The 26,988-nt window shown below is 71.7% G+C and overlaps 5 protein-coding genes across 6 annotated transcripts; 2 read left to right on the top strand and 3 right to left on the bottom strand.

Moving 5' to 3' along the window:
• Positions 1–276: 276 nt before the first annotated feature.
• ATG9B (autophagy related 9B) lies at positions 277–8,942 on the bottom strand. 2 transcript variants are annotated; one of them, XM_059491561.1, is made up of 15 exons: positions 8,719–8,942; positions 7,031–7,163; positions 6,838–6,881; positions 6,648–6,712; positions 6,407–6,565; positions 5,758–5,899; positions 4,669–5,417; positions 3,885–4,038; positions 3,198–3,377; positions 2,874–3,119; positions 2,566–2,738; positions 2,072–2,174; positions 1,163–1,232; positions 929–1,044; positions 277–539 (listed from the first exon to the last, which is right to left on the bottom strand). In XM_059491561.1, the coding sequence occupies exons 2-14, from the start codon at positions 7,158–7,160 to the stop codon at positions 944–946; spliced, it is 2,316 nt and encodes a 771-aa protein (XP_059347544.1). In that variant the 5' UTR covers positions 7,161–7,163; positions 8,719–8,942; the 3' UTR covers positions 277–539; positions 929–943. The 2 variants fall into 2 exon arrangements, with proteins under 2 accessions (XP_059347544.1, XP_059347593.1); XM_059491610.1 differs by lacking the exon at positions 8,719–8,942 and adding an exon at positions 7,921–8,122.
• On the bottom strand, positions 7,160–9,170 carry LOC132078416 (collagen alpha-1(I) chain-like). Its single transcript, XM_059480554.1, has 4 exons — positions 9,127–9,170; positions 7,921–9,035; positions 7,567–7,758; positions 7,160–7,428 (listed from the first exon to the last, which is right to left on the bottom strand). The coding sequence occupies exons 1-4, from the start codon at positions 9,168–9,170 to the stop codon at positions 7,160–7,162; spliced, it is 1,620 nt and encodes a 539-aa protein (XP_059336537.1).
• Positions 9,169–13,848, top strand: ABCB8 (ATP binding cassette subfamily B member 8). Its single transcript, XM_059480542.1, has 16 exons — positions 9,169–9,245; positions 9,841–10,129; positions 10,594–10,749; positions 10,827–10,921; positions 10,994–11,099; positions 11,241–11,402; positions 11,484–11,569; positions 11,641–11,738; positions 11,849–11,954; positions 12,062–12,095; positions 12,253–12,389; positions 12,499–12,593; positions 12,727–12,860; positions 12,967–13,114; positions 13,372–13,622; positions 13,714–13,848. Exons 1-16 carry the CDS (start codon positions 9,169–9,171, stop codon positions 13,792–13,794), a joined length of 2,055 nt encoding a protein of 684 aa, XP_059336525.1. The 3' UTR covers positions 13,795–13,848.
• Positions 13,849–15,366: 1,518 nt separating this feature from the next.
• On the top strand, positions 15,367–22,744 carry ASIC3 (acid sensing ion channel subunit 3). Its single transcript, XM_059492700.1, has 11 exons — positions 15,367–15,921; positions 18,152–18,302; positions 18,465–18,592; positions 19,513–19,663; positions 19,743–19,799; positions 20,183–20,336; positions 21,064–21,155; positions 21,227–21,306; positions 21,373–21,444; positions 21,545–21,591; positions 22,456–22,744. The coding sequence occupies exons 1-11, from the start codon at positions 15,367–15,369 to the stop codon at positions 22,532–22,534; spliced, it is 1,566 nt and encodes a 521-aa protein (XP_059348683.1). The 3' UTR covers positions 22,535–22,744.
• A 352-nt stretch (positions 22,745–23,096) lies between these two features.
• Positions 23,097–26,924, bottom strand: CDK5 (cyclin dependent kinase 5). The gene is made up of 12 exons (XM_059493264.1): positions 26,836–26,924; positions 26,645–26,733; positions 26,479–26,546; positions 26,314–26,374; positions 26,144–26,200; positions 25,963–26,058; positions 25,217–25,291; positions 24,958–25,054; positions 24,811–24,880; positions 24,327–24,387; positions 24,172–24,252; positions 23,097–23,583 (listed from the first exon to the last, which is right to left on the bottom strand). Exons 1-12 carry the CDS (start codon positions 26,870–26,872, stop codon positions 23,497–23,499), a joined length of 879 nt encoding a protein of 292 aa, XP_059349247.1. The 5' UTR covers positions 26,873–26,924; the 3' UTR covers positions 23,097–23,496.
• Between the last annotated feature and the right edge of the window lie 64 nt (positions 26,925–26,988).

Here is a 26,988-nt window from a genome sequence, read left to right as displayed (position 1 = left end):
CTGAGGGGTGGGAAACGGGGGAGGGCCGTGTTCCCGTGTTCCGTGGCTCCCACCTGTGTGGCTGCAGGTGAGCGCACCCCCTGCCAGGCCCACTGCTGCCACCTGCCCAGGACCCCCAGCGTCACCCCAAACTGCCCCAGCCCCATCCACGGCATCAATGCCCCATCCATGGCATCAATGCCCCCCAGGACCCCCAGTGTCACCCCAAACTGCCACAGCCCCATCCACGGCATTGGTCCCCAGGACCCCCAGCCCACCCCAGGCACAGCCAGCGGGCACAGCCCCTCTGTAAACCTTTATTTCAGCTGGTGCTCGGGGCACCACGGGGGGCACCAGCGCTGTGCCCCCCAAAAACAGCACCTGGGGGGGCCCTGGCAGCACCCCTGGCCCTGCAGTGTAGTGGGGGCACCAGGGACGCCCCGAGCAGGGGGCTCCGACAGACAGGGCCCCCCTGGCAGCATAGTGGGCACGGCGAGCCCCCCACTATGCCCCTGGCGGCTCCCCCGGCACCTCCGGGGGCTCTCGGCACACCCAGGACCCTGCAGAGGGAACCGGGGGTCAGCAGGGACCCCGGGGCAGGGACCCCGGGGCAGGGACCCCGGAGTGGGGGCCCCCGGAGTGGGGTCCCTGGCACTTGGGGACCCCAACACTGGGCACCCCAGCACTGGGGACCCTGGCACACGCGGCAGCCAGGCCCCACTGAACCCCAGCCCCGGGGGTCCCTGTCCCCCAGCCCCTCCATGTCCCAGTGCATCCCTTTCATGTCCCTGTCCCCCAGCCCTGGGGGTCACCCACCATTGTCCCCCAGCCCCGGGGGTCCCTGTCCCCCAGCCCCTCCGTGTCCCAGGCCATGAGTCCCTGTACCCCCAGCCCCGGGGGTTTCCATGTCCCATCCCGGGGGTCCCCCCTCCCCCGTGTCCCCACCCACCGGCGCCGGGCTCGGCTACGTCATCGTCTCCGCTTCCTCCTCCTCCTCCTCCTCGTCCTCCTCGGCCCACCCGCCCAGCGGCATCTCCCGCAGCTGCGAGGCGCGGGCAGCCGAGCCTGGGGGCACAGGGGGGCAGGAGCTCAGAGCCCCCCCTGCCCGGCTCCGGGCTCAGCCCCGTGCTGGGGGGGGGGTGCCAGCAGTGCCCCCCAGCCCCCCGGACACCCCCGGGCTCACCTGTGGTCACCGAGGGGTGTTTGGGTGCCCCCGCGGGCTGGGGGCCCTGCGGCTGCTGCTGCTGGTGGAGCTGGGGGGTCAGGGAAGAGCAGAGAGCCAGGGTGAGCGCTCAGAGCCCCCCAGAGCCCCCACGTGGCGGTGGAGCCCCCCAGCACAGCACAGCCCCCCGTGCTGGCACTGGAGCCCCCCAGCACAGCACAGCGCCCATATTGCTGCTGGAGCCCCCCAGCACAGCAGAGCCCCCATATTGCTGCTGGAGCCCCCCACCACAGCACAGCACAGCGCCCATATTGCTGCTGGAGCCCCCCAGCACAGCAGAGCCCCCATATTGCTGCTGGAGCCCCCCACCACAGCACAGCACAGCCCCCATATTGCTGCTGGAGCCCCCCAGCACAGCACAGCACAGCCCCCATATTGCTGCTGGAGCCCCCCAGCACAGCAGAGCCCCCATATTGCTGCTGGAGCCCCCCAGCACAGCACAGCCCCCATATTGCTGCTGGAGCCCCCCAGCACAGCACAGCCCCCATATTGCTGCTGGAGCCCCCCACCACAGCACAGCCCCCGTGCTGGCACTGGAGCCCCCCTGGGGCAGCAGGACAAGGGTCCCTCGGCCCGGGACCCTCCCCAGCCCCGGAGCGGTGGCACAAGGGGCACCGTGGGCGACACCACCCGCGGTGCCGCATCCCAGCATCCCGTCAGGCTGAGAACACAGGGTGGGTGTCACCCAGCGGGCTGGGAGGGTGGGGACAGCCTGGAATGGGGACAAGGGACGGGGGACAAGGGACCAGGGCCAGGCAGAGCACACAGACAGCGACACTGGGGTGAGAGACACCAGGGAGCCCCAAGGGACCGTGTCGCTGTGTGCCGGGGTGCTGCGGGCGGGGGGACACGGGCACGGCGGTGACACACCTGGTGCAGGTAGATGGCGTGCAGGCTCATCTCGGCAGAGGCCACCTCGGCCAGCAGCGCCGAGCGGCTCAGGCTGCGCAGCCGCGACTCGCTCAGCGCCGGCCTGGGGCCCGGGAGGGACGGTGACAGCCCCGCCGCGGCGCCCTCCGAGCTGGGACGCCCTGAGTGCCACCGCATCCCCCCGTGCCACCCCTGAGCTGCCCGACATCCCTCCGTGCCACCTGTTCCACTGTGACACCCCTGAGTGTCACCGCATTCCTCCCTGGCACCCCTTCACTGCCACCACATCCCTCTCTGCCACCCCTTCCCGCTGTGACACCCCCTCCCCGCCATGACATCCCCTTCGTGACACCCCCTCCCCTCCCGACCCCCGTCCCACCACGCCAGCCCCCCTCGGTGACACCCCCGACACCCTTCCCAGCCCCGTCCCCCCTCCCCACGCCCCCCATGCCCCCCCATGTCCCCCTGCTGACGGCCCCCGTGCCGTGTCCCACCTGTCCTCGGGGTGCTCGCCGGGGCTCTCGGCGGCCGCGCAGGTGCCCAGGGGGGTCCGCAGGGACGCCAGCAGGCTGGCGGTGGCGCTGGCCGTGCCGCAGGGCGGCCCGAAGCGCGGGTCCCGGGCCACCAGCCCGCTGGCCGCCAGGACACTGCTGACCAGCGCCTCGGGCTGCGGGGACACCCGTCAGGGGACACGCACACACCCCCTGGCACCCCCCCGGCAGCCAGGACACTGCTCGCTGCTGCAGGGACACCCTCAGGGACACACAAACACCCCCGGCACCCCCGGGGCGCCCCCACTCACCGCCAGGGCCGACTCCTCGGACAGCAGGGACGCGGGCAGCGGCCCCTCGGGCAGCAGGTGCCGCGGGGCGGGCGCGGCGGCCGCGTCGCGGGTCACCTGCGCCTGCAGGTGGCCGAGGAAGCGGCGGGCGGGCGGCGGCGGCCGCCAGCGGGGGTTGCTCAGGGCGAAGCGCATCAGCGACAGCTCCGTCTTGCCGTGCTCCGCCTGGCGCTCCGGCGGCGCCTCCGTGTGTCCCTCGGACAGCCACTGCGGGGACAGGGACGTGGCACGGCCGCCCCGGCGCGGCCGCACGGCCCGCAGCGCCCCGCCCGGCCCCGCGCACACCTGCGGGTTGCCGTGGTGGCGCACGTCCAGCTGCGCGAAGGAGCAGATGTCGCCCACGCCCGCCACCTCCACCGTGAAATTGCGGAAGAAGTCCACGATGTCCAGGGCGCGGGGGGGGAAGGCGAAGATGAGGATCAGGGGCGTCACCAGGGGGCTCAGCAGCTCCTCCAGAATGAAAACCTGCAGGGGGGGCCAGCGGGATATGGGGGTGTCCCGGGGCGGAGGGCCCAGATTGGGAAGCCGTGGGGTGGGATGTCCGGGGTGGGGGTATCAGGGCAGTAGGTCCTGAGCAGGGCAGTCCTTGGGCTGCCTGGGGTGGGGGATCTCAGCCTGGGGGACTCCAGAGCAGGAGGCTCCTGGATGGGGGCGCCTCGAGAGTGGGGAGCCCTGGTGCAGGAGGGTCCCAGTGTGGGGGATCCAGGGTATGGGATCCAGGCACGGGAAGCTCCTGCTCTGAGGGGTCCCAGGGCAGGGGATTGGGACAGGGAATCCAGGGCAATGGGGTCTTGGAGCAGGGGGTCGCAGTGTTGAGAGGTCCAGGCTGGGGGTCCTGATATGGGGCTGGGAAGTCCCAGGATGGGGGCTCCCAGTCTGTGGGGTGCTGGGGGGGGAGCAGGGGGAGAGGATGGTCCCAGGGGAGCAGGGTCCTGGGGAGGAGGGTCTCGGGCAGTGGGGGGCTGCACGCACCGCCTTGTACTGGAAGAGCTGTGCCATCTCTGCTCGTGTCTCGGCACGGCCAGCGCGGCCCTGCCAGTGCTCGGGCAGGTAATGAACGTGCGCCAGGACCCGCTGCAGCAGCTGCTCCGGGCACCACACCGCGTGCTCGTCCGGGATGAAGGACCTGCGGGGCACAGGCAGGGCCCCACCTCAGCCCCCCGCTGCCCACCCGGCCCCCATGGCATGGCACAGGGTCTGCCCCATCCACCTGGCCACCATGATCCCAGCACCCACCTGGCCACCATGAGGCCAGCATTCACCTGGCCACAGTGACTCCAATACCCACCTGGCCACCGTGCCCCCAGCACCCACCTGGCCGGCGTGACCCCAACACCCACTTGGCCATGGTGATCCCAGCACCCACCTGTTCACCATGACCCCAACACCCACCTGGCCACCGTGACCCTGGCGCCCACCTGGCCACCGTGACCCCAACATCTACCTGGCCACGGTGATCCCAACACCCACCCGGTCACCGTGTCCCCAGCATCCACCTGGCCACGGTGACCCCAGAACCCACCCGGCCACCGTGACCCCAGAACCCACCCGGCCACCGTGACCCTGGCGCCCACCTGGCCACGGTGACCCCAACATCTACCTGGCCACCGTGATTGCATTACCCACCCGGTCACCATGCCCCCAGAACCCACCTGGCCACCGTGACCCCATCACCCACCCGGCCACGGTGACCCCAATACCCACCTGGCCATGGTGACCACAATACCCACCTGGCCATGGTGACTCCAGCACCCACCTGGCCACGGTGACCACGAGCCCCAGCAGGGTGATGGCCGTCAGGATGTGCTGCACGGTCAGCACGTCCTCGTCGTACACGGTGAGCACGATGAGCACGGCCAGCACGGAGCCGGCGAAGAAGCCGACGTGGCGGGCCAGCACGGCCAGCAGCGGGCTGCTGAACGAGTCCATGTACCGGGTGGCGGGCGCGTGGCCGCGGCCCAGGCGCGCCTGCAGCTCGTGGCCCAGCTCGTTGAAGTGGCGCAGGTAGTGGCGCGCGTAGAGCGACCAGCGGCGCGCGCCCAGGCTGCCCGGCGCCCGCTTCAGCCCCTCGGCGTAGCTGAAGAAGGCGAGCAGCAGGCGCCAGCCCAGCACGCAGGGGCACAGCGCCAGGTTGGCCACCCCCAGCAGCACGGCCGCCCGCGCCAGCCCCCGCGCCAGCGCCCGCCGCGCGCCCGCCCGCTTCACCTGCGGCCGCAGGCTCCAGGTGTTCTGGAAGAGCGCGGCCGGGCCGCGGAACAGCAGCAGCTCCAGGTTGAACTGCAGCCCGCGCGTCAGGAACACCACGGGGCCCAGCAGCGGCAGGCGGAAGCGCACGGGCAGCAGGGACTTGTTGACCATGGCCACGGTGTAGTTGCGGAAGCGCAGGATGCGGTGGTGGATGTCGAGCTCCGTCAGCTCCCGGCGCGGCACGCACAGGGGCTGGCGCCGCTGCAGGGCCAGCAGCCGGGCCTGCACCGACTGCCAGCTGTGGTTACACAGCTCCTCCTGCGGCGGCGGCAATGGGCATGGGCACGGGGCACCCGCGGCACAGCGCGGCGCTGCTCGGTGCTGGCGTCACTCAGCACTGCCCTGTGCCCCGTGACACCTTATGGCCCAGCCTGGATCCTGGACCCCTCTGTGGCACCTTACAGCCCAGCTCAGACCCTAGCTCCCCCAGTGTCACCTGACAGCCCAGCTCAGACCCCAGTCCTCCCAGTGTCACCTGGCAGCCCACCCTGGACCCCAGCCCTCTCCCAGGGACACCTGACAGCCCAGCCCAGACCTCTGTCCCCATCAGTGGCACCTGACAGCTCAGCCCAGCCCCAGCCCAGCCCGGCCCCCTCACCGCAGGGATGCCCAGCGCTCGGATGTAGAAGCTGCGGATCTCCCAGTAGCCCACGAGGCGCCGCAGCGCCGTGACCAGGCGGCAGAGCCACACCGCGCCCGCCAGCACCAGCAGGAACAGCAGCCACCCGCTGCCACGGAGCCTGCGGGGACACACGGGTGTCACAGTGTCACCAAGTCCCCATGGCCACCTGCCAGCCAGTGCCACAGGGCCTGCTAAGAAGACACAGGTGTCACCAGTGCCACCGGGACCCCCCCACAGCCACACCAGTGCCAGCAAACCCAGAAGGCACCTGCTGACACAAAGCCTGTGGGGACACAAGTGTCAGGAGGGCCAACAAACGCTTCACAGGCAGCAGCCACCCGCTGCCATGTAGCCTGCAGAAACACAGGTGTCACCAGTGCCACCAGCCGCCTCACTGCCCTCTGCAGCCTCAGAGACTGCTGGGGACACATCACCCACAGCACCAGGACGTGATGCAGCCACACCAGTGGCACCCTGGCCCTGCAAAGCCACGCTGGTGGCACTGGCACCTCTGCACGGCCACGCAGGCAGCAGCTGGCGCCGCAGCCACCCACAGCCACCGACCCTTTGGGGACACGCGTGTCACCCCCACCGCTGGGAGCCCAGGTGTCCCCGGTGTCCCCACCTGCGGGCGCACTGCGGGGCGGGCAGCACGGCGTCGGGCAGCGTCACCTTGGCGCGCTCGGGGACGTGGCTGTGGTTGAGCGGGCGCGTGGCGAACAGCACATCGTAGTCCACGCAGCACAGCAGGAACGTGCTGAAGGTGACCACGAACAGGAACTGCCTGGGGGCACGGGGGGTCAGCGGGAGCCTGGGGGCACTCAGGGCCGCCTGGCACCCAACGGTGACACCGTGGCAGCACTTACACCAGCTCCAGCACGTCCGAGAGCAGCACGCAGGCAAAGCCATTCCTCTGGTGGAACTGGTAGATGTGCGGGGAGGTTAAGGAGGCTATGAAGGAGTGATGGACCCCCCCATGTCCCCCCTCCCATCCCCTGAGTCACCCCATGCTCCCCCCTGTCCCCCACAGTGCCACCAGGGGCTGTGCCAGGATATCTTGGTGAAGAAACTGTCCAGGTCCTTAATGTGATGCCACGAGTCTGTGGGGAAAAACACGGGGGGGTCAGGTGGGAATGTGGTACCGCCCCCCCCCGGGACCCCCCGCGCCCCACCCAGGACCCAGAAACACCTCCTGGGTCCCCAAACAGCCCACGGGACCCGGAATCCCCGCCAGACGGCACCCCAGTACCTGTCGGTCCTTCGGTGACGTGCAGCAGCAGCTGCTCCTCCTCCTCCTCGCCGGGGGGCGAGTCCTCCTCACAATCCTCCAGCCGCCGGTACTCCCGGTAGTCCCGGTGCTCCTCTCCGTGCTCCGCCATCACCTGCCGGGGAACGGGAGCGCCTTCCGCCGCCGTGGGGCCGCCGCCATGGGGCGGTGGGGCGCGGAGGGGCCGGGGCAGATGTGGGGTGCCGGAAATGCCGCCGGGGTGCCGCCCGCGTGCCCCGGATTCGGGTGGCCTGAGCTGGCCCCGGCCGCGGGCAGTGACACCGCAGGTGACACCGCAGCTGCCACCGGCCCGTCCTGTCCCACCGGCCGGGCCAGTGCCAGAGCCTGCCGTGACCCCGCAGGGCTGCCCGGGACGGACCCTGCAAGGTCCCAGGGAGGGACCCCAATACTCCCCCAGCCTTCCCCCGGGCCACGCTGCGCTGCCCAGCCCGAGCGGGGGGAACACGGGTCTCCCCACGGATCCCCGTGTCCACAGCCCCCCACACCCTTCACCCCACCGAGCCCCCCTCCCCACGGACTCGTGTGCCCACAGACAGCCCGCAGCCCCCACTCAGCACGGACACACCGCCCCCGGAGCCGGGAGCAGCTCGGGAGCGGTGCCGAGCCCTGGCGGCCTCTCAGCGCCTTGCGGACCTCCCCGGGGAAGGACCGGAGCCCGCGCCCCTCTGGGGCAGGGCAGGACCCCGGACCTTGGGGCAGGAGGACGCCCCCCCCCAGGGGAGGACGGGACCCAAAACTCTTGGAAGGGACCCCAAACCCCTGGGTGGGGCCATCGCCCCCCGGGGAAGGACGGGACCCCCACCCCTGGAGCAGGACGGGACCCCCCGTTCACCCTCCCGATGCCCCCTTACCGCCGCCCGCAGCGCCGCGCGTCACCAGCGTCCCCCGCGGTGGCCGCAGCCGCTGTCCGGCCAGGCCGGTGGCCGCGGGTGACACCGTCCGGCCCCACGTGTCCGGGGCTGACTCACGCGCGGGGCTGATGCAGCGGGAGGGACGCGACCCCACTTGTGCAACACCCCTGGGGACAGCGGCCGCGGCCCCCGGGATCGGGTGTCCCGGCGGGTGACATCGGCACGGCCCGTCCCCAACCCGCTCCGCACCGCGAGGCCAAAAATACCCGCGGAGCCTGAAAATAGCCCCGGAGGGTAAATAGCCCCGGTGGGGGGGCCGGGGGATCCCCGGGCCGGGCGACAGGGACACCCCCGGGGCCAGGGACACAGCCCGGGGGACGCGGCACCCGAGGGACACGGCGGCACCCGAGGGACACGGAGACCTCGGCAGTGGCCCCGGGGACCCTGCCGGGACACGCCTGTGTTTCCGCAGCGTCACCTGTGTCACGGGGACCCCGTACGGGGACACGGACACCTGCCCGTGGGGCAGGGCAGGGTGACACCCCCGACTGACACGAGCCCCGGTGGTGACACATGGCTGTGCCGTACGGGGCCCGTCAGTGAGCCCCGTGTGCCCCGGGAGCACACATCGGGACACGGCACGGCCGCAGGGGACACACCGGCCCGGTGCCCCGCGCAGCCCGGCTGGGGGTCCCGGGGCAGCGGCCGGGCTGCGGGAGCCCGGGGAGGAGCGGCGTGACCCCGCTCCGGGCACAGCGGGGCTCGGCCGCCCCGGTACCGCTGCCCGTCCCCGCTCACCTGGCGCTCGGTGCCGGCCCGGTCCCGCCGGTGCCGGGCGCTCAGGGGGCGCCGCGCCCGCCCCGGGCCCCGCCGCCGGCCATGGCCGCACCGGCAGCAGCCCGGGCAGCGGCGGGGTCGGGGGTGCCGGGCGCGCTCCGAGCTCCGCCGCGGGTTCCGGTGCGAGTCCGGCGGTCCGGGGCGGCCCCGGGGAGGAGCGGGTGTGCCGGGCCCGGGGATCGGCGGGGTCGGGGCGCGGAGCCCGGGAAGGGCCCGAGGCGGCGGAGCGGGGCCGGTGCGGGTCGGGGCCGGCGCAGGGCCCGGGCCGCGGTGTTGGGCTCCGCCCGCCCGGTCCCGCCCCGCGCCCGCCCGGTCCCGCCCCGCGCCCGCCCGGTCCCGCCCCGCGCCCGCCCCGCGCCCGCCCCGCACCGCCCGGAGCCGCCCCCGGAGCCGCCCCCGCCCGGAGCCGCCATGCCGCTGCCGGTGCTCTTGCTGCGGGCGGCGGGCGCCTGGACCCGGCTCCGGCCGCCCTCCGTGCCGGGCCGCAGGTACCGGGGAGCGCGGGGCATCCCGGGCGGATCCCGGAGCCTCGGCTCCCTTGGGAACCCCATCTCCGGCTGGGAGCAGCCCCGGCTCGGGGGTCGCGGGGGTCCCGGGGTGCGAGTCGGGCTGCGGGGAGCCAGGGGTGCCGGGAACTCGCGGGGGTCCCGGACACCCAGATCCGTGCGCGGGGACCGGGGGAGGCCGGGGCTCCCGGGGGGCTGAGGGCTCCGCGGGCTTCCCGGTGCAGCGGGACGGGAACCGGGGCGGGGGCAACACGTGGGCAGGTACTGGGGTGCCCCGGGCTGCCCTGGGAGGAGGAGCCGCCTCTGGGTGCGGTGCGGGGCGGGGACCGCGCGCTCGGCAGCCTGCGGCGTCCGGGGCTTCCCAGACTCACCGGCCTTGAGCGATGGGGGCACCCCAGCTCCTGGCGGGGGATTGGACTGCGGGATCCCGGGCGGTCCTGGGGGGTCCCGGCTCCCTTGGGGGCGGGAACACAACTCCTGGTGAGGGAGATGGGATTCTGAGGTGCCTGGGCTGGTCTCTGGGGGCTCCCCCGGGTTGGCTCACCCCCAGGTTCACTTCACCCACCTCTCTCCGCAGTTTCAGGTATGGGGGGCGCCTGGGGCTGGCCGTGCCCCCCCGGCCGCCCCCCGCGCCCCCGGCCCCGCGCTCCCGGCTGCTCCTGGTGGGCTCGGCCTCGGGCTGCGTGCTGCTGGGGCTGCTGCGCACGGCTGCGCGCTGCCAGGAGGCCACCACTGTCCCCGCTGTCCCTGCTGTCCCCCCTGCCGCTGCCGAGCCGCCAGAGCCCCCCCCGGAGACCCCCTTTGACTGGCCCCTGTTCTGGACCTTCCTGCGCCCGCAGCTCCTGGCGCTCTCCGCTGCTGTCGTGGTGAGCAGCCCGGGCGGGTGGCCATGGCTGCCCCTGTCCCCGCTGTCCCCGTATCACACCTATGCTGTGGAGTAACACACTGTCCCAGTGCCACGGCATGATGGCCATTGTCCCATTGACATGGTGTGACACCCGCCATCCCACTGTTTGTCACTGTCCTGGTGCCACAGTGTGATGACCATGGTCCCCATGCCAGGGTGTGGCAGCCGCTGTCCTGGTGCCATTGTGTGACACCCACCATCCTGGTATTCGCTGTTGTGTGACGCATGCTGTCCCAGTGGCACAGTGTGACAGCCGCCATCCCAGTGCTGACACAAGATAGCCACTGTCTGGTGCCATGGCATGACCCCCGCTGTCCCAGTGCCACGGTGTGACACCCGCTGTCCCAGTGCCATGGCATGGCGCCCCGTGCTGCTGTCCCGGTGTGGTGACAGCCCTGTCCCTGTCCCTGTGTGTCCCCGCAGCTGGCGCTGGGCGCAGCCCTGCTCAACGTGCGCATCCCGGTGCTGCTGGGCCAGCTGGTGGACGTGGTGGCACGGTGTGCCCGCGGCCACGTGGCCACCTACCTGCGGGAGGTGCGGCGCCCGGCCCTGCGCCTCCTCGCCGTCTACTGCCTGCAGGCGAGTGCCGACCCCCCAAAAGGGCGGGTGGGGGTCCCGGGGGTGCCCCCAGCCCTGCTGACCCCCCCGTCCCGCAGGGCCTGCTGACCTTCGGGTACATCGCGCTGCTGGCCCGCGTGGGCGAGCGGGTGGCCGGCAACATGCGCAAGGCTCTCTTCAGCGCCCTGCTCAGGTAACCCCGGCACGGGGGGCACGGGAGAGGGGGTGTCCGGGGCCCCCCACCCACCGCTCCCCCGGCAGGCAGGCAGGAGGTGGCCTTCTTTGACGCCACACGCACGGGGCAGCTGGTGACACGGCTGACGGCCGACATCCAGGAGTTCAAGTCTTCCTTCAAGCTGGCCGTCTCCCAGGTGAGCCCGGCCTCTCCCAGGTGAGCCTGGCTATGTCCCAGGTGAGCCTGGCCATCTCCTGGGCCAGCCCGGCCTCTCCCAGGTGAGCCCGGCCATCTCCTGGGCCAGCCCGGCGGTGCCCCCAGCCTCTGTGTCCCGCAGGGCCTGCGCAGTGGCACGCAGACCGCCGGCTGCTTCGTGTCGCTGTACCTGCTCTCGCCCAAGCTCACGGGGCTGCTGCTCGTGGCGCTGCCGGCGCTCGTGGGCACCGGTGCCTTCATCGGCGCCTTCCTGCGCAGCCTGTCCCGCCAGGCACAGGAGCAGGTAACCCTCGCTGAGAGCCCCTGCCCTGCCAGCCCTGAGCGTGGCCGTGGGGCGTCTCTGACGTCCCCGCTGTCCCTGCAGGTGGCCAAGGCCACCGTGGTGGCCGACGAGGCGCTGGGCAACGTGCGGACGGTGCGCGCCTTCGCCATGGAGGAGCAGCAGGCAGGGTAAGGGCAAGGCTAGGGCCCTGGGGGGGGTGGGCGTGGGGCAGAGGGACCCCGGCCCACCCCTGCCCCAGGCTGTTCCGTGCCGAGGTGGACCGTGCCGGATGTCTGAGCGAGCAGCTGGGACTGGGCATCGCCGCCTTCCAGGGGCTCTCCAACCTGGCGCTCAACGGTCAGTGGGGGTCACACAGTGCGCCCTGGGGTGGCACTCCCTTGGGCAGGACCTCCTCCATGCCCCTTCCGCACATCCCCTTCAAATCCAGCTCTGCCCCCGTCCCACAGGCATCGTCCTGGGAACCATCTTCGTGGGCGGCTCCCTGATGGCTGGAGACCAGCTCTCCCCCGGTGACCTCATGTCCTTCCTGGTGGCCTCGCAGACGGTGCAAAGGTCAGGGCAGGGCCCCATGGTGCCCCCAGAACCCCTGGCACCCCCTGTACCCCCGCAGCCTGCCTGGGCACAGCCCTGAGCTCAACCTCTGCCCTTGTGCATCCCAGGTCCTTGGCCAGCATCTCCGTTCTGATGGGCCAGGTAGGTGGGCTGAGGGATCCTGGCACCCCCTGAGGCTGGGGATTCGGGTTTGGGGCTCCGGGGCTGCTTTCACCACCCTCCCTGTGGGTGAGGTGGGGTCTGAGTGCCAGTGAGGTGGGGTCTGGGGGCCATGGGGTGCTCCTGCTGTCCCCCACAGGTGGTGCGGGGTCTGAGTGCTGGTGCCCGTGTCCTCGAGCTGCTGAGACTAGAGCCCCTCGTGCCCCTGCAGGGGGGGAGCACCATCCCTGCTCACTCCCTGCTCGGACGCATCTCCTTTAATCATGTTTCCTTCAGGTGGGTCCCAGCAGGCCCTGCCTGGGCCCCATGGCTCTGAGCCACCCCATGGACAGGGGATTGGCACCCTGTCCCCACAGCCCTGCAGCCCCTGCTCCTCTCCCTGCAGTTATCCCACCCGGCCTGGCTACCCTGTCCTGCAGGACTTCAGCCTCACCCTGCCCCCCTGCCAGACCGTGGCCATCGTGGGCCCCTCAGGAGGAGGTACCAGCACCCCCATCCTCCCTGGGCACCTCCTCCTGCGCCCCAGGGCTCTGCCCAGTGTGCCCAGTGTGTGCCAGGGACTGGGAACCCCCCAGACCTCCGGAGCAGGGGGCCTCAGGGGTCCCCTCCCCAGGGAAGTCAACGGTGGCAGCGCTGCTGGAGCGGTTCTACGAGCCCACGGCAGGAACCATCACCCTGGACGGGCACGACATCGCCGGCCTGGACCCCTCCTGGCTGCGGGGGCAGGTCATCGGCTTCATCAGCCAGGTGAAGGGGACAGGAGTGCTGCTGGCCGGGGTCCCCTGGCTGTCCAGGGCAAGGGGAGGGAGCTGGGGCTGGCCGGGCTCAGCGCTGAGGGCCGGGTGTGCTGCAGGAGCCGGTGCTGTTCGGCACCACCATCATGGAGAACATCCGCTTCGGGAAGCCAGGAGCCTCTGATGCCGAGGTGTACGAGGCCGCCCGGCTCGCCGACGCCGACGGCTTCATCCGCAGCTTCCCCGAGGGCTACAGCACCGTCGTGGGTATGGCCGGGCGGGGGGCTCAGCCCAGCTGAGGTGGTCCCGGTCCTGCGAGGACACCGGTGCTGGTCACCGCTGAGGTTCACAGGGAGCCGTGGCCGCGCTGGGCTCTGAGCAGGAGCGATGGCTCCGGGTCTGGGGGGTCCTTGGCTGCGGGCCGGGGCGGCGTCCCCGGGGTCTGGACACTCTGGGGGTGCCCTGGGATGGTGCAGCACAGCATCCCCACGGTGTCCCCGCGGTGTCCCCGCGGTGCCCTGCAGGCGAGCGCGGCACGGCGCTGTCCGGGGGGCAGAAGCAGCGCATCGCCATCGCCCGGGCGCTGCTCAAGGACCCGGCCGTGCTGATCCTGGACGAGGCCACGAGCGCGCTGGACGCGCAGGCGGAGCGGGCGGTGCAGGCGGCGCTGGAGCGCGCTGCCGCCGGCCGCACCGTGCTGCTCATCGCGCACCGCCTCAGCACCATCCGCGGCGCGCACCTCATCGCCGTGCTGGCCCGCGGCCGCGTGGCCGAGGTGAGGCGGGCGCAGGGCGGGCGCGGCCCCGCAGGCGACACCCGGGTGCGGCCCGCCGGTGACACCATCGGCTGTCCCCCTGTCTCCGCAGGCGGGGACCCACGAGGAGCTGCTGCGGCGGGGGGGTCTCTACGCCGAGCTCATCCGACGGCAGACGAAGGAGGGGTCCTGAGGGGTCCCCGCGCTGCTCCCCCCCCAATAAAGCGGCGCTGCCGGGCGGACCGGGCTGCGCTCTGTGGCGGGCGTCGCGATGGGTCCTCCGGGCCGCGGGGGGGCGCCCTTGGCTGCGGGAGGGGGCGGGGTGAGTGACGTCTGATTTGTGGGCGTGACCGATGATGCTGACCCCGCCCCCTCCCCTGCCGCGCTGCCCCACGGGGCGGGGGTGTCCCCTGTGTCACCCCCGGTGTCACCCCCGGTGTCACCCCCGGTGTCACCCCCCTGTGTCACCCCCGGTGCCACCCCCGCTCGGTGCCAGCCCCCTGCCGAGGTGCGGGGCCCCTGCCGCGCTGAGCGTTCCCCTTGTGACCCTGGGGTGTCCCGTGTGTCACCGGGCAGTGTGGCACCCCTGCCACTCCGAGTGAGGAAACGCTGCAAGACCCCCGGGGGCTGGAGGGGTGAACCCCTACGTGACCCCGGGATGGGGGACCCCTGCACCCCCGGGATGGAGGAGCCCCTGCGTGATTTCTGTCAGGGGGCCCCGATAATACCCCCGGGGCAGGGAGCCTCATCTGTCACCCCTGGGTGACCTCTGGGGTGGGGCGACCCCCGTGTGACCCCCGCTGGAACGAGGGGGTCGCCTGTGTCACCCTCCAGGAGCGGAGGGACCCTGTGTCATTTCCTGGGGTAGGGACCCTCTGTGTGACCCCGGGACGGGGGACCCCTGGAATGGGGCTACCCCTTTGTAACGCCACCGGAGGGATTGTCCCCTGTCCCCTGTGCTGCCCCCCAAGGAGGGGGACCCTTGTGTCAGCCCCCCAGGCGGAGGAGCCCCAGTGTGACCCCCCGGATCAGCCCTGCAGGACTCTCGGGGGGCGGGGGTCCCACGGGGCAGCCTCTGGATGGGAGCCCCCTGTGCCACCCCCGGAGCGGGGGGACCCTGCCACATCCTTCTGGCTCCCCTGCATCCCTGCCGGGATGGGGGACCCCTGTGTGACCCCGGGCTGGGGGGACCGCGGTGTGACCCCCGCGCCGGGCTCCGCGGGCTGCCCGGTGCAGGGGCGCTGTCTGCGCCCCCTCCCGGGGGTCCCGGCCCCCCCGTACCCCAAGGCTGCGGCCGCCGGCGGGGGCGGCGGGTGGAGCCGCGGGAGGGGCGGGGGCGGCGGCGGCGGGGGACGGCGGGGACCGGCGGCGGCTGCGCCGCGGCGGGAGCGGAGCCGGGAGCGGGACCGGGAGCGGGGCCGGGGCTGGGACTGGAGCCGGGACCGGGAGGGGACCGAGGCTGGAATCGGGACCGGATCCGGGACCAGGGCTCGAACCGGGACCGCGATCGGAGCCGAGACCGCGGCTGGGGCTGGGAGCGGGACGGGGGCTGCGCTGCGCTGCCCGCGGCTCCGCGGCTCCGCGGCACCGGCAGCGTGAGGGACCGGGGGCAGCGCGGCCGCCGCTCCTGCCCCCCCATCCCCGCCTTCCCATCCCCTGCCCACCCTCCTCCTCCTCCCCCGTCGCCTCCCGCCGGCGGCGCCCCGAGCCCGGCGCGGCGATGGGCTGAGGCTGCGGGGCAGCGCGGGGCCCCGGCCGCAACAGGATGAGGAGGGGCTCGGAGGGCAGCGGGGAGGGCGAGGGGCTCTCGAGCCTGCGGGCGTTCGCCCACAGCTCCTCGCTGCACGGCATCAGCCACGTCTTCGCCTACGGGGCCGTGTCCCTGCGCCGCGTGCTCTGGGGCGGCTTTTTCCTGGGCTCGCTGGGGCTGCTGCTGCTCGTGTGCGCCGAGCGCGTCGCCTACTTCCTCACCTACCCGCACGTCACCAAGCTGGACGAGGTGGCCGCCCGCAACCTCACCTTCCCGGCCATCACCATCTGCAACCTCAACGAGTTCCGCTTCTCCAAAATCACCCGCAACGACATGTACCACGTGGGCGAGCTGCTGGCGCTGCTCAACGAGCGCTACGAGATCAGCAACCCGCAGCTGGCCGAGCCCCACGTCCTGGCCGCGCTGCGCGACAAGGCCAACTTCAAGAACTTCAAGGCGAAGCCCTTCAGCATGGCCGAGTTCTACAACCGCACGGGCCACGACCTGGCCGACATGCTGCTGCAGTGCTCCTTCCGCGGCACCGGCTGCACCGCCCGCAACTTCACCGTGGTGAGTGCCCGGGGCCGGGAGGGGCCCGCGGCGGGCCCGGGGCTGCGGGGGGACCGGGGAGTCCTGCTGGGGGCGGGCACCGGCGGGTGATGCCCCTCGCTCACCCCGGCCCGCAGCGCTCTCGGCCCTGCCCGTCCCGCTGGGGACAGCACCCACACCGGGATGTGCCCACCCTGGTGCTGCGGGGTGCCAGGCGGCCGCGGGCAGTGCCAGCAGGGAGCGGGGCTGGGCCGGGCGCTCTGGGCTGCCCGGGGTCTCTGCTGGCATGCAGGGCTGTGGTGGGCACAGGATGCTCAGGGTTGCGGGGTGCTCACAGGCACAGGATGCTCGCAGGTGTGCTCTCCTGTACGGGGTGTCACATGTACAGGTGCTCACAGGTGCACCCTCACTGCCTGTGCCAGCCTCAGGTGCCAGTGGGCAGTGCCAGCAGCAGCTCTGCCCTGACTGTTGGCACAGAGGCTCCCATGGGCAGGGCTCCCATGGGTGCGGGTCCCCATGCCAGCCCTGCTGGGACTCCCTGCTGCTGCCCACAGCACCCTCCATCCCTACCCCAGCAGCCTCGTTCCTGCCCCCAGCAGCCCCCAGAACAGCACAGGGGCAGTGGCACAGACAGGACAGGGGCAGTGGCACAGACAGGACAGGCAGGGACAGTGGCACGGACAGGGTGGACAGGGGTGGTGGCACGGGCAGGACAGGCAGGGACATGGGCACAGGCAGGGACATGGGCACAGGCAGTGATGGCGGCATGGGCAGCAGACACTCCCCTCCTGCCACAGCAGCAGCGTGGGCGCTGGGCAGCTCACGTCTGCCATGCCAGCTCTGCCCAGTGCCATCGCTGTCCCCTTAATGCTCTTGGAGCACTAATTAATCCGCCACGCAGCTGAGGGACCAGCTGTCCTTTCACAGGTCTGTGCCCCCCGTGCCCCTCTGTTCCCCCCGTGCCTGTGGCCAGAGCTGCTCCCCCAGTGTCCCCATAGCCCAGCAGGCAGCGGTGACGGCCCCTGGGTTTGAGGGCTGGGACATGGGACAGCAGGGCTGAGGGTCCCCAGCACAGAATTTGGGGTGGGTGGCATGTGCCTGACTAGGCAGCAGGGTCCTGGTTCAGCCCCCCAGAATCCCCAGGCTCGGCCAGTCTTAGGGACTGGGATCCCCAACTTGGGCTCCTGTGCCCCAGGCCACGGTCCTGATCTCTGGCCCTGTGTCCCTGACCTCACCCCAGCCCTGGCCCTGTGTCCCCGAGGTTCCTGGACTCGTGGTGGGGCCCGAGGCCCATGGGGTGAGCTGAGTCCCCTCTCACATCCCCAGGGCTGTTGGATGGGGCAGGGCGGGCTGTGGGGACGGGGGAATCCTCGGGGAGCAGGGCTGGGGGTCCCCGGGGCTGGGGGTCCCTGTGTGACCCCAGTGCAGCGCAGGAGGGCTGGCACTGCCGGGGACGCGTCCCCGTGGCTGTCCCCACCCGTGCCCCCCCCAGCATCCCCATGCCGGGCAGCCGTTGCCATGACACCCGCCCCCCCCTTTCCTCCTTGGGCACCGTATTGCCATGGCAACGGGTCCCCACTTTGGGAGCAGCTGGTTGCCACGGCAACGCCCCCTCCGCTCCCCCCATGGGACATCACCCCGGGTGGGGCACCCCCGGCACGGCGGGGCAGGGGCTGGGGGCCCTGGAACCGGGCTGGGGCTCAGGGGTCCCGGCTGGGGGCTCCATCCCCGGGGACTCAAGGTCACCCCAGGGCTCTGCTGGGGCTGCGGGACCCGGGGGGGCTGCCCAGGACAGGCTCTGGGGTCTGGGGGGACACGGTGGCCTCTGCCGCTGTGACAGAGAGTCCTGGTCCCCATCCCCGCTCTGCCTTGTGCCCTCCCATCTCAAGTGTCCCCACATGTTCCCTGGAGCTGTGACGAAACCCAATATCCCTGCAGAGCTGCAGCAGCACAGGCCGGGCACCATCAACGCCCTCGCCTGCTCCTGGCAGCACTGGCATCCTGTGCTGGGGCACTGGGACCCCGTCCTGGGTCCTGCAGGGCACTGGGACCCCGTCCTGGGTGCTGTGGGGCTCTGGAATCCCCACTGCCATGCCATGTGTGTCCCCGTGTCCCCACAGGGTCCCCAGAGTGGCACTGCTTGTCCACACAGGTCCCTGCAGTGGCAGTGACAGCCCTGTCCCCGTGTCCCACGCGTGTCCCACGCGTGTCCCATGTGTGTCCCACGTGTGTTCCCCGTGTGTCCCTGCAGATCTTCACCCGCCTGGGCAAGTGCTACACGTTCAACCCGGGTGGGCCGGGCCGGGAGGTGCTGACCACGCTGCAGGGCGGCTCCGGCAACGGGCTGGAGCTCATGCTCAACGTGCAGCAGGAGGAGTACCTGCCCGTCTGGGGGGACACAGGTGAGACATGAACGTCTGGGGGGACACAGGTGAGACATGCACCTCTGGGGGGACAGAGGGGGGACATGCCCGTCTGGGCAGACACAGGTGAGCGCGTGTCCATCTGGGGGGACACGGGTGAGATCCCTGCCCCGCACCTGACCCCCAGCCCCTGCCCTGCAGATGAGACCTCGTTTGAGGTGGGGGTGAAGGTGCAGATCCACAGCCAGGACGAGCCTCCCTTCATCGACCAGCTGGGCTTCGGCGTCGCCCCCGGCTTCCAGACCTTCGTCTCCTGCCAGCAGCAGCGGGTATCCGGGCACGGCGCCCGGGGCTGGGCACGCACCCCGAGGGCCCGGGATGGACCCTCGCAGGGCCGGGATGGGACCCAAAGGGAGCAGAATGGACCCTCACAGGGCCGGGATGGGACCCAAAGGGACCAGAAGGGACCCCCAGAGGGCTTGGGATGGGACCCAAAGGGACCAGAACGGACCCCTAGAGGGTTCGGAATGGCCACAGCCCGCCCTGTGGGCACATTCCAAGCCATGAGCACAGCCAGCCCTGTGGGCACATTCCAAGCCATGAGCACAGCCAGCCCTGTGGGGACATTCCGAGCCGCGGGCACCCCAGCCATGCCCATGGGGACACCCTGCCCAGCCCTGCCGTGGGTACCGTGGCACTGCACAGCACAGCACAGGCTGTGGGGCGGCCCCACGCGGCAGCGGCTCCGGCAGCGACCCCCGGCTCCGCGGAGCAGCCGCCGGGGGGTGGCGGCACGGCCCCCGCAGCCAGACACCTAAATTTAGGTGCCCGGGGTGGGCGTCACCACGTGTGCCGGCACATGGGCGGCAGGAGCGCGGCGGCAGCAGGAGCGGCCCTGGCACCCACGGGCGGGGGTGCTGGGCCCGAGCCAGGCACCGTGCCCGCGCCGAGGGCAGGGCAGGGGTCCGCGCTGAGCCCCCCGCCCGGCACGTCCTGCCCCAGCCAGTGCCGCCCGCCGGACCTCGCCGCGGCACCGGCGCAGGTGACAACCGCTGCAGCAGCCATCCCCGTGCCCGAAAGGAGGGGACGGGGCGGAACGGGGGCTCGGGGGGGCAGCACCCGCCTTGCTGGGGTGCGGGGTGAGCTCTGCCCGAGGGCGGCTCCGCCGCGGGCCGGGCACGACAGCGGGGACAGCGGGGCTGGCCCGGGGCCCCAGGACGCCGTGTTTTCCTTAGCGGGTGCCCGGCAGCTGGTGTACCTGCCCCCGCCCTGGGGGGACTGCAAGGCCACCCCCATCGAGTCCGACTTCTTCACCAACTACAGCCTGACGGCGTGCCGCCTGGACTGCGAGACGCGCTACCTGGCCGAGAACTGCAACTGCCGCATGGTGCACATGCCGGGTGAGCGGGGGGCGCCCGGGGGCCGCGGGGCTGCGGCGCCAGGGCACCAACCGGGCCCGCCACCGCCGCCTCCCCGCAGGCAATGCCAACGTCTGCACCCCCGAGCAGTACAAGGAGTGCGCCGACCCCGCGCTGGGTACGTACCCCGTGCCCCCAACGGCCCCGGGCACCCCCGGGCACCCCAGAGCCTCCCCATGCCCCCATTGCTGTAAGTGCAGCTCTGATGTCCCTGTGCCCTCACCACTGTGAGAGTGGCTCTGGTGTCCCTGTGCCCTCGCTGGAGTGGGGGTCACTGCTGTCCCCAGATGCGCAGGGCCGGGTCCCCTCCCTGTGCCACCGGCAGTGCCCATGGCACACTTGTCCCGGGTGGCGCACTAATCCCGGGTGGCGCACTAATCCCGGGTGGCACCCTTGTCCCGGGTGGGGGGGACAGCACCCAGCTCTGTCCCCGGAGCGTCCCGCACCCCCCCCCGCCCCGGGCAGGGGTCTGGGGTCCCGGTGCCACCCGCGCCCCCCCAGACTTCCTGGTGACGAAGGACAGCGAGTACTGCGCGTGCCGCACGCCCTGCGCCATGGTGCGCTACGGCAAGGAGCTCTCCATGGTCAAGATCCCCAGCAAGGCCTCGGCCAAGTACCTGGCCAAGAAGTTCAACAAGACGGAGCAGTACATTGCGTGAGTGACACCGCCACCTCCGCTGCCACTGCCACCACGCTGCCACCACGCTGTCACCGCGGTGTCACCCGCCGCCTCGCCAGCGCACAGCGTGACACAGCCCCACAGCCCAGCGTGACGGTGCCATCACAGGGCACAGCGTGACAGTGTGACATGGCACAGCATGGCCCCGTGACATGAACCAGCAGTGTGACACAGGGGCTCCAGCATCACACACAGCCCAGAGTGACAGTGACAGGGCACACCCACCCAGCACCCCCAGCAGACATGAACTGGGACAGCACGGCAGTGTGACACAGCAGCACGGCACAGCCACGCACGGCATCCCCATCACACACCGACTGACAGCCCAAAGTGACGTGTGACACGCATGGCATGGCGTGACAGCATGGCACGGCATGGCACGGCATGGCCTCCCTGTGCAGACCTGCCCCAGATACAGGAAACCCACACGGCACGGCATGGCATGGCCGTAGCACAGCACAGCCCAGTATGGCTCAGCACGGCCTGGCACACCCTTGTGCCCCCTCTGCCCTGTCCCACGGAACCCCATGGCACAGCACAGCCTGGCACGGCACAGCCTGGCACACCAGCATGCACCCTCTGCCCTGTCCCATGGTACCCCATGGCACAGTGCAGCCCCCAGCCTAGCACGGCACAGCCTGGCACGGCACAGCCTGGCACCCCTCTGACAGGTGACAGTGCCCCCTTTTCCCGTGTCCCCCAGGGACAATGTGCTGGTCCTGGACATCTTCTTCGAGGCACTCAACTACGAGATGATCGAGCAGAAGAAGGCGTACGAGGTGGCGGGGCTGCTGGGTGAGGGACGGGGACCGGGGGGTGCCAGGGGGACACGGGGTGTGCCCTCGCTGACGTCCCCTCCCGCACAGGTGACATCGGGGGGCAGATGGGGCTCTTCATCGGCGCCAGCCTGCTCACCATCCTGGAGATCTTTGATTACCTGTACGAGGTGAGCCCCCCCGGCCTCCCCGTGCGCGGGGCCCCGCGGGCCGGGACCCTGACCTGTCCCCCCCAGGTGTTCCGGGACAAACTGCTCAGCCTGTACAAGGAGAAGAAGCGGAGCCCGCGGAGCGACGGCGGCACCCTGGTAACCCCCCCGCGCCCCCCGCCCCCAGCCCCCCGCCCGGGGGTCCCACCCCATCCTCCCCCCGCTCACCGCTCTCTCGTCCCTCCGTGCGCCCGTCCAGGAGCACCCGGCGGTCCCGGGCAGCCCCACGGCCCCGCGCCCACCCAGGTACACGGGGGGGCACCCGGAGTCACCGGGGGGAGATGGGGCTCCCTGGGGGGGTCCCTGGGGGCTCCCCGGGGCCAGCGCGGGGGTGCGGGACCATTCCCTGCGACCCCCCCCCATTCCCTGCAGATCTCCGGCATTCCCTGCAGACCCTCCCCCATTCCCTGCGATCCCCCCCATTCCCTGCGACCCCCCCCCATTCCCTGCAGATCTCCGGCATTCCCTGCAGACCCCCCCATTCCCTGCAGACCCTCCCCATTCCCTGCAGACCCCCCCCATTCCCTGCGATCCCCCCCATTCCCTGCGATCCCCCCCCATTCCCTGCAGACCCCCCCATTCCTTGCAGACCCCCCCATTCCCTGCAGACCCCCCCCATTCCCTGCAGACCCCCCCATTCCCTGCAGACCCTCCCCATTCCCTGCAGACCCCCCCATTCCCTGCGACCCCCCCCATTCCCTGCAGACCCCCCCATCCCCTGCAGACCCCCCCATTCCCTGCAGACCCCCCCATTCCCTGCGACCCCCCCCATTCCCTGCAGACCCCCCCCATTCCCTGCGATCCCCCCCCATTCCCTGCAGACCCCCCCCATTCCCTGCAGACCCCCCCCATCCTCATCATCCCCACAGCGCTTCGTTCCGGGGTACCCCGACACCCTCAGCCGGGCTGGGGTCCCGCGGGGCGGGCGGGGGTCCCTGCGGGGACACGGGAGGGGCCAGGCCGGCTCCAGGCTGGGACACCCTTTGCGGTGCCCCCTGCCGAAGGGGGGGCTCCTGGGCACCGTGGGGCACACCGGGAGGGGAGGGGGCACGGGCAGAGCCCCCAGGGAGGGGCAGTGGCGGCAGCAGGGCTGACCCCCGCTCCCCGCAGGGCGCCCGGCGCCCCGTGCCCGGCCCCGCGCCCCGTCTCGGCGTCGCCCCGCACCTGCTACCTCGTCACCCGGCTCTAGGGCCCCCCCGCGCCCCCCCGCGGAGCCCAGCCCGCCCCCCCGCCGGCCGGGGGGCTGGGGGGACACCCCCGGGCCGCGGGGCGGCCTCCAGGCCTCCCCCGCCCCCTGAGGGGGCGCCGGGGGGCTGGGGGTGAGGGGCCCCCGGCCCCGCTCCCACCTCCTGCATGCGCTGCCTGTGCCCCCCCGCGCTGGACATGCAACCCCTCCCCACCGCCCCCCCAATAAAGAGGTGCCCAAAACCCTGGCTCCAGGCTGCTCGGGGGACCTGGGGGGCTCAGGGCTCTGGGGTGCTCAGGGGGTCTGGGGTGCTCAGTGGGGCCTGGGGTGCTCAGGGGTCTGGGGGGCTCAGGGGGTCTGGGGGCTCCAGGACAGAGGAGGCAGCACTGGAGGGCTCCGAGGGCTGGGCTGGGGTCAGGGGCTGTGGGGGGTTTGTCCCATGGCTGTGGGAGCCCCAACAGCCCAGGAAGGAGGAGGCGGCAGTGAGGGGGGTCACAGGGGTGGGTGGGCTCAGGGGCTGTCTGAGGGGGTCCCCGACACCCAGGAAGGAGGAGGCAGCACGGGGTGGGGGGAAGCTCTTTATGGGACACGGCACGCACATCACCCACGTACAGCAGGCCCTGGCGGGGGGCACACCCCCCAGCAGAGGGGGCTCAGGGGAGTAGGGAGAGGAGAGGGGGGGCGCGTCCCCCCTGGCGTCCCTGCGCCTGGTCCCGGAGGGTCCTGCCCCTCCACCAGCCCTGGCCCCATCTCTGGGGGCTCCCGTGCCCTCGGGGAGCCCCCTGCCCCCGGTGAGTCCTGAGTCCCGGGGGAGCCCCAGCCCTCTCATCCCCCCCGGATGGGGGGCCCGGGGGTGGTGCCAGCCCCCTGCAGCCGGGGCAGAACCTAATAAATACTGGGGGGGCTGCAGTCGGGGGGCTGGCAGGGGCTGGCACCCCCTCAGGGGGTCCGGGGCCTCGGGGGCCCTAGGGGGGGCAGAAGTCGGTGAAGTAGGGGTGCTGCAGGGCCTCCTCCGCCGAGATGCGCTGCACCGGATTGCACTTGAGCAGGTTCTGGGGGGCACGGGGGGCTGAGGGGGACGGCACGGAGCCTCCCAGCCCACAGCCCCCCACGCGGGCAGGGGGCTGCGAGGGGGAGGGCACCCACTCACCCACTCCCGGGAGCCAGAGCCCTTATGGGGTGGGCAGGGATGACACGGGTGGGGGACACAGTGCTGGGACAGGGGCAGGGGGCAGGCAGGATGGGGGACACCAGGGTGGGGGACATAGGGGCAGGGGGCACAGGGGGGCACAGTGGCAGGGGGTACAGAGACAGGGGACACAGGGACAGGGGGGCACAGGCACAGGGAGCACAGGGGTTGGGGGGCATAGGCAGGAGCACAGGGGCAGGGGGGCACAGAGGCGGGGGGCACAGGGGCATGGGGACACAGGCAGAAGGGCACAGGGGCAGGGGGGCACAGGGGTTGGGGGGCATAGGCAGGAGCACAGCGGTAGGGGGGCACAGAGGTGGGGAGCATAGGGGCAGGGACACAGGGGCAGGGACACAGGGGCAGGGGGCACAGGGGCAGGGGGGCACAGGGGCAGGGGGGCACAGGGGCACAGGGGGGCACAGGGGCAGGGGACACAGGGCACGGCTCTCACCTGCAGCAGGTCCCGGCCGGTGGCATTCAGCTTGGGCACCACGTTGACCAGGGAGGTGGTAGCTGGGTACATGGGGTAGGGCTGGGGACACACGGGTGACCCCCAGCTCCCCCAGACCCCTCATCCCCTCTGACCCCCCAGTCCCCTGCCCTCACCTTGTAGTCCGGCAGCTTGGCCATGGCCGGCCACTGCTCCTCCGTGGGGGTCCCCAGCAGCGTGGGGACAGTCAAGGGCCACCGTGGGGACACCCAGCACCTGCCCCTGCCCCTGCCCAGCCGAGGGGGCTCCCATTCCAAGGGATCCTCGTTCTCAGAGCTCTCCATTCCAAAGGGTTCTTACTCTGCAGGGCTCCCCATTCCCGGGAAAGTCTCCATTGCAGGATTTCCCCAATCCCCCATTTTGGGGTCCCCATTCTGGAGGGATCAGCATGCATGGCTCCCCTTCCCATGGGATTCCCCATTCCCAGGGGCAGTCCCCATTCCTTTGGGCTCCCCATTCCCAGGCAATCCATTCTGGGGCTCCCCATTCCCAGGGGCAGTCTCCATTCCCAGACAATCCATTCTGGGGCTCCCCATTCCCAGGGGCAGTCCCCATTCCTTTGGGCTCCCCATCCCCTGAGCTCCCCACTCCCAAGGATATCTGAAGATCCTCTTCAGCTGGTCGTCCACGTCATTGCCCGGGAAGAGGGGCCGCCCGGCGTTGGCCAGCTCTGGGGGGACAGGGGTGGTTCCCAGAGGCCCCCGTGGCCCCCCAGGCCCCCTCCAGCCCCCAGGCCCCCCAGTGTACCCGCAAAGATGCACCCAGCTGACCACATGTCGATGGAGGTGGAGTAGAGCTTGGCCCCGAAGAGAACGTCTGGGGGCCGGTACCACAGAGTGACCACCTGGGAGGGACAGGGACACTGGCACAGGGACAGGGACAGCCCCGGCCGGCAGGGCAGGGCCAGGAGCCCCATCCCGAGCCCCAGGAGCCCCAGCCCCAGCCCCAGGAGCCCCAGCCCCAGGAGCCCCATCCCCAGCCCCAGGAGCCGCAGGGCCCCGCTCACCTCAGCCGAGTAGCAGCGCACAGGGATGCCGAAGGCCCGAGCCAGCCCGAAATCTGCCAGCTTGAGCTCCCCGTTCTGGGGGGACAGAGGGCTCAGCCTGAGGGGCCCCACTGCATCCCCCAACCCCAGGGACTGCGGCACTGCTGCCTGCCCATCACTGGGAACACGGCAGAGATCGCAAATGGGGCTGGACAGACACCAGGACAGACGCACAGCCTCCGCTTCCAAGTGTGACACCTGACCACAGCCCTGCTCCCAGGTGTGAGTGCCCAGGACAAACACACAGACAGCCCCCATTCCCAGGTGTGATTGCCCAGGATCGACAGACAGCCCTGCTCGCAGGTTTCTCTGCCCAGGTCAGACAGACACCCAGACAGACAGCCCGACAGCCCCCATTTCCAAGTGCAACCCCAGAGCACAGCCCCACTCACAGGTGTGACTGCCCAGGACAGACAGACAACCCCATTCCCAAATGCCACCCCTGCTCCCAGCCCTGCTTGCAGGTGTGAGTGCCCAGGACAGATGGACAGACAGACAGCCCCCATTCCCAAGTGTGACCCCTGAGCACAGCCCTGCTCCCAGGTGTGACTGCCCAGCATAGACAGACAGACAGCCAACCAGCCAGCGTCATTCCCAAGTGCCACCCCCGAGCACAGCCCCGCTCGCAGGTGTGAGTGCCCAGCCCGTCACCCCGTGTCCCGCCCGTGTCCCAGCCCGTGTCCCCGCCGTGCCCCCGCCGTGCCCACCCGGTTGATGAGCAGATTCTGCGGTTTCAGGTCGCGGTGCAGCACGTTGCGGCTGTGGCAGAAGGCGAGCCCCTTCAGCAGCTGGTACATGAAGGACTGCGGGCACGGGCGGCTCCGTCAGCACCGGGCACCCCCGGGCACACCCCAGGCACCCCCCGGGCCCCGGCACCGCCACACCCACCTTGACGATCTCGGGGTCCAGATCCCCGTTACAGCTGTCAAAGTATTTCTTCAGGTCCTGGGGGGAGCGAGGGGGGCAGCAGGCAGCGGTGACCCTCAGAGACCCCCAGGGTCCCCGTGCCCCTCCCGGAGTCCCGTATCCCCCCAGTCCCCGGTGCCTCCGGTGCTCACCTGGTCGCAAAACTCAAAGACCAGGGTCAGCTTCTTGTCGCTGTGCAGAACGTCATGGAGCCTGCGGGGCAGGGGTCGCTGAGCCCCCAGCGCCCGGCCGGGCTCGGGGCACCGGCAGGAGCAGCCCCCGAGCCCAGCCCCCGGTACTCCCGGTGCCCCCGGTACCTGACAATGTTCTTGTGCTTGAGCTCCTTGAGCAGGCAGATCTCTCGCAGCGCCGAGCTGGGCACCCCCTGCGGGACACGCGGGTTGTGGGAGCCGGGGGTCCCCGGGGGTCCCCGGAGGTACCGGGGGGGGTACCGGGAGGGTCCCAGCCCCGGCCCCCCCTCACCTCATCATCGTCGTCCAGCCGCACCCGCTTCAGCGCCACGATCTCGTGCGTCTCCCGGTTCTTGGCCTTGAACACGGTCCCGTAGGTGCCTGCGGGGACGGAACGGGGTCATGGCAGAGCCCCCGGTACCGACACCGCCGCCGGGCCCCGCATGCACCGGCTCCCTCGGTACTGCCCCAGCCCTGCCGCACCTTCGCCGATCTTCTCCAGCTTCTCGTATTTCTGCATCGCGCCGCGATCGGTCCCGGCCCGGCCCGGCCCCGGTACCGGCCCCGCCACCGGCCCCCGCCCGCCCGCCCGCCAGCCAGTCAGCCACACCTCCCGGCAGCCCCCGCGCGTCCCGG

The sequence above is a fragment of the Ammospiza nelsoni genome, chromosome 1, assembly GCF_027579445.1.
Source record: "Ammospiza nelsoni isolate bAmmNel1 chromosome 1, bAmmNel1.pri, whole genome shotgun sequence".
NCBI classification, from domain to species: Eukaryota; Metazoa; Chordata; class Aves; order Passeriformes; family Passerellidae; genus Ammospiza; species Ammospiza nelsoni.
This window is presented reverse-complemented; position numbering and strand designations above follow the sequence as displayed.

What these genes read in the sequence shown, in the direction of transcription:
- LOC132078416 (XM_059480554.1), bottom strand. Translation starts at nt 9,170, where the DNA reads ATGGCGGCTCCGGGCGGGGGCGGCTCCGGGGGCGGCTCCGGGCG. An exon ending in TCCGGGGGCGGCTCCGGGCG is followed by an intron (nt 9,036 to 9,126) that starts GTGCGGGGCGGG and finishes GGGCGGGCGGAG; the next exon opens with CCCAACACCGCGGCCCGGGC. An exon ending in GCGCGGCGCTGCGGGCGGCG is followed by an intron (nt 7,759 to 7,920) that starts GTAAGGGGGCAT and finishes TCCTGCCCCAAG; the next exon opens with GTCCGGGGTCCTGCCCTGCC.
- ATG9B (XM_059491561.1), bottom strand. Translation starts at nt 7,160, where the DNA reads ATGGCGGAGCACGGAGAGGAGCACCGGGACTACCGGGAGTACCGGCGG. An exon ending in TCGGACGTGCTGGAGCTGGT is followed by an intron (nt 6,566 to 6,647) that starts GTAAGTGCTGCC and finishes CCGTGCCCCCAG; the next exon opens with GCAGTTCCTGTTCGTGGTCA. An exon ending in ACGCCATCTACCTGCACCAG is followed by an intron (nt 1,233 to 2,071) that starts GTGTGTCACCGC and finishes CTGACCCCCCAG; the next exon opens with CTCCACCAGCAGCAGCAGCC.
- CDK5 (XM_059493264.1), bottom strand. Translation starts at nt 26,872, where the DNA reads ATGCAGAAATACGAGAAGCTGGAGAAGATCGGCGAAG. An exon ending in TGCGCTGCTACTCGGCTGAG is followed by an intron (nt 25,055 to 25,216) that starts GTGAGCGGGGCC and finishes TGTCCCTCCCAG; the next exon opens with GTGGTCACTCTGTGGTACCG. An exon ending in AGCTGGGTGCATCTTTGCGG is followed by an intron (nt 24,881 to 24,957) that starts GTACACTGGGGG and finishes CTGTCCCCCCAG; the next exon opens with AGCTGGCCAACGCCGGGCGG.
- ASIC3 (XM_059492700.1), top strand. Translation starts at nt 15,367, where the DNA reads ATGAGGAGGGGCTCGGAGGGCAGCGGGGAGGGCGAGGGGCTCTCGAGC. An exon ending in CCGCATGGTGCACATGCCGG is followed by an intron (nt 19,664 to 19,742) that starts GTGAGCGGGGGG and finishes GCCTCCCCGCAG; the next exon opens with GCAATGCCAACGTCTGCACC. An exon ending in AAGACGGAGCAGTACATTGC is followed by an intron (nt 20,337 to 21,063) that starts GTGAGTGACACC and finishes CGTGTCCCCCAG; the next exon opens with GGACAATGTGCTGGTCCTGG.
- ABCB8 (XM_059480542.1), top strand. Translation starts at nt 9,169, where the DNA reads ATGCCGCTGCCGGTGCTCTTGCTGCGGGCGGCGGGCGCCTGGACCCGG. An exon ending in TTTAATCATGTTTCCTTCAG is followed by an intron (nt 12,390 to 12,498) that starts GTGGGTCCCAGC and finishes CTCTCCCTGCAG; the next exon opens with TTATCCCACCCGGCCTGGCT. An exon ending in CCCGCGGCCGCGTGGCCGAG is followed by an intron (nt 13,623 to 13,713) that starts GTGAGGCGGGCG and finishes CTGTCTCCGCAG; the next exon opens with GCGGGGACCCACGAGGAGCT.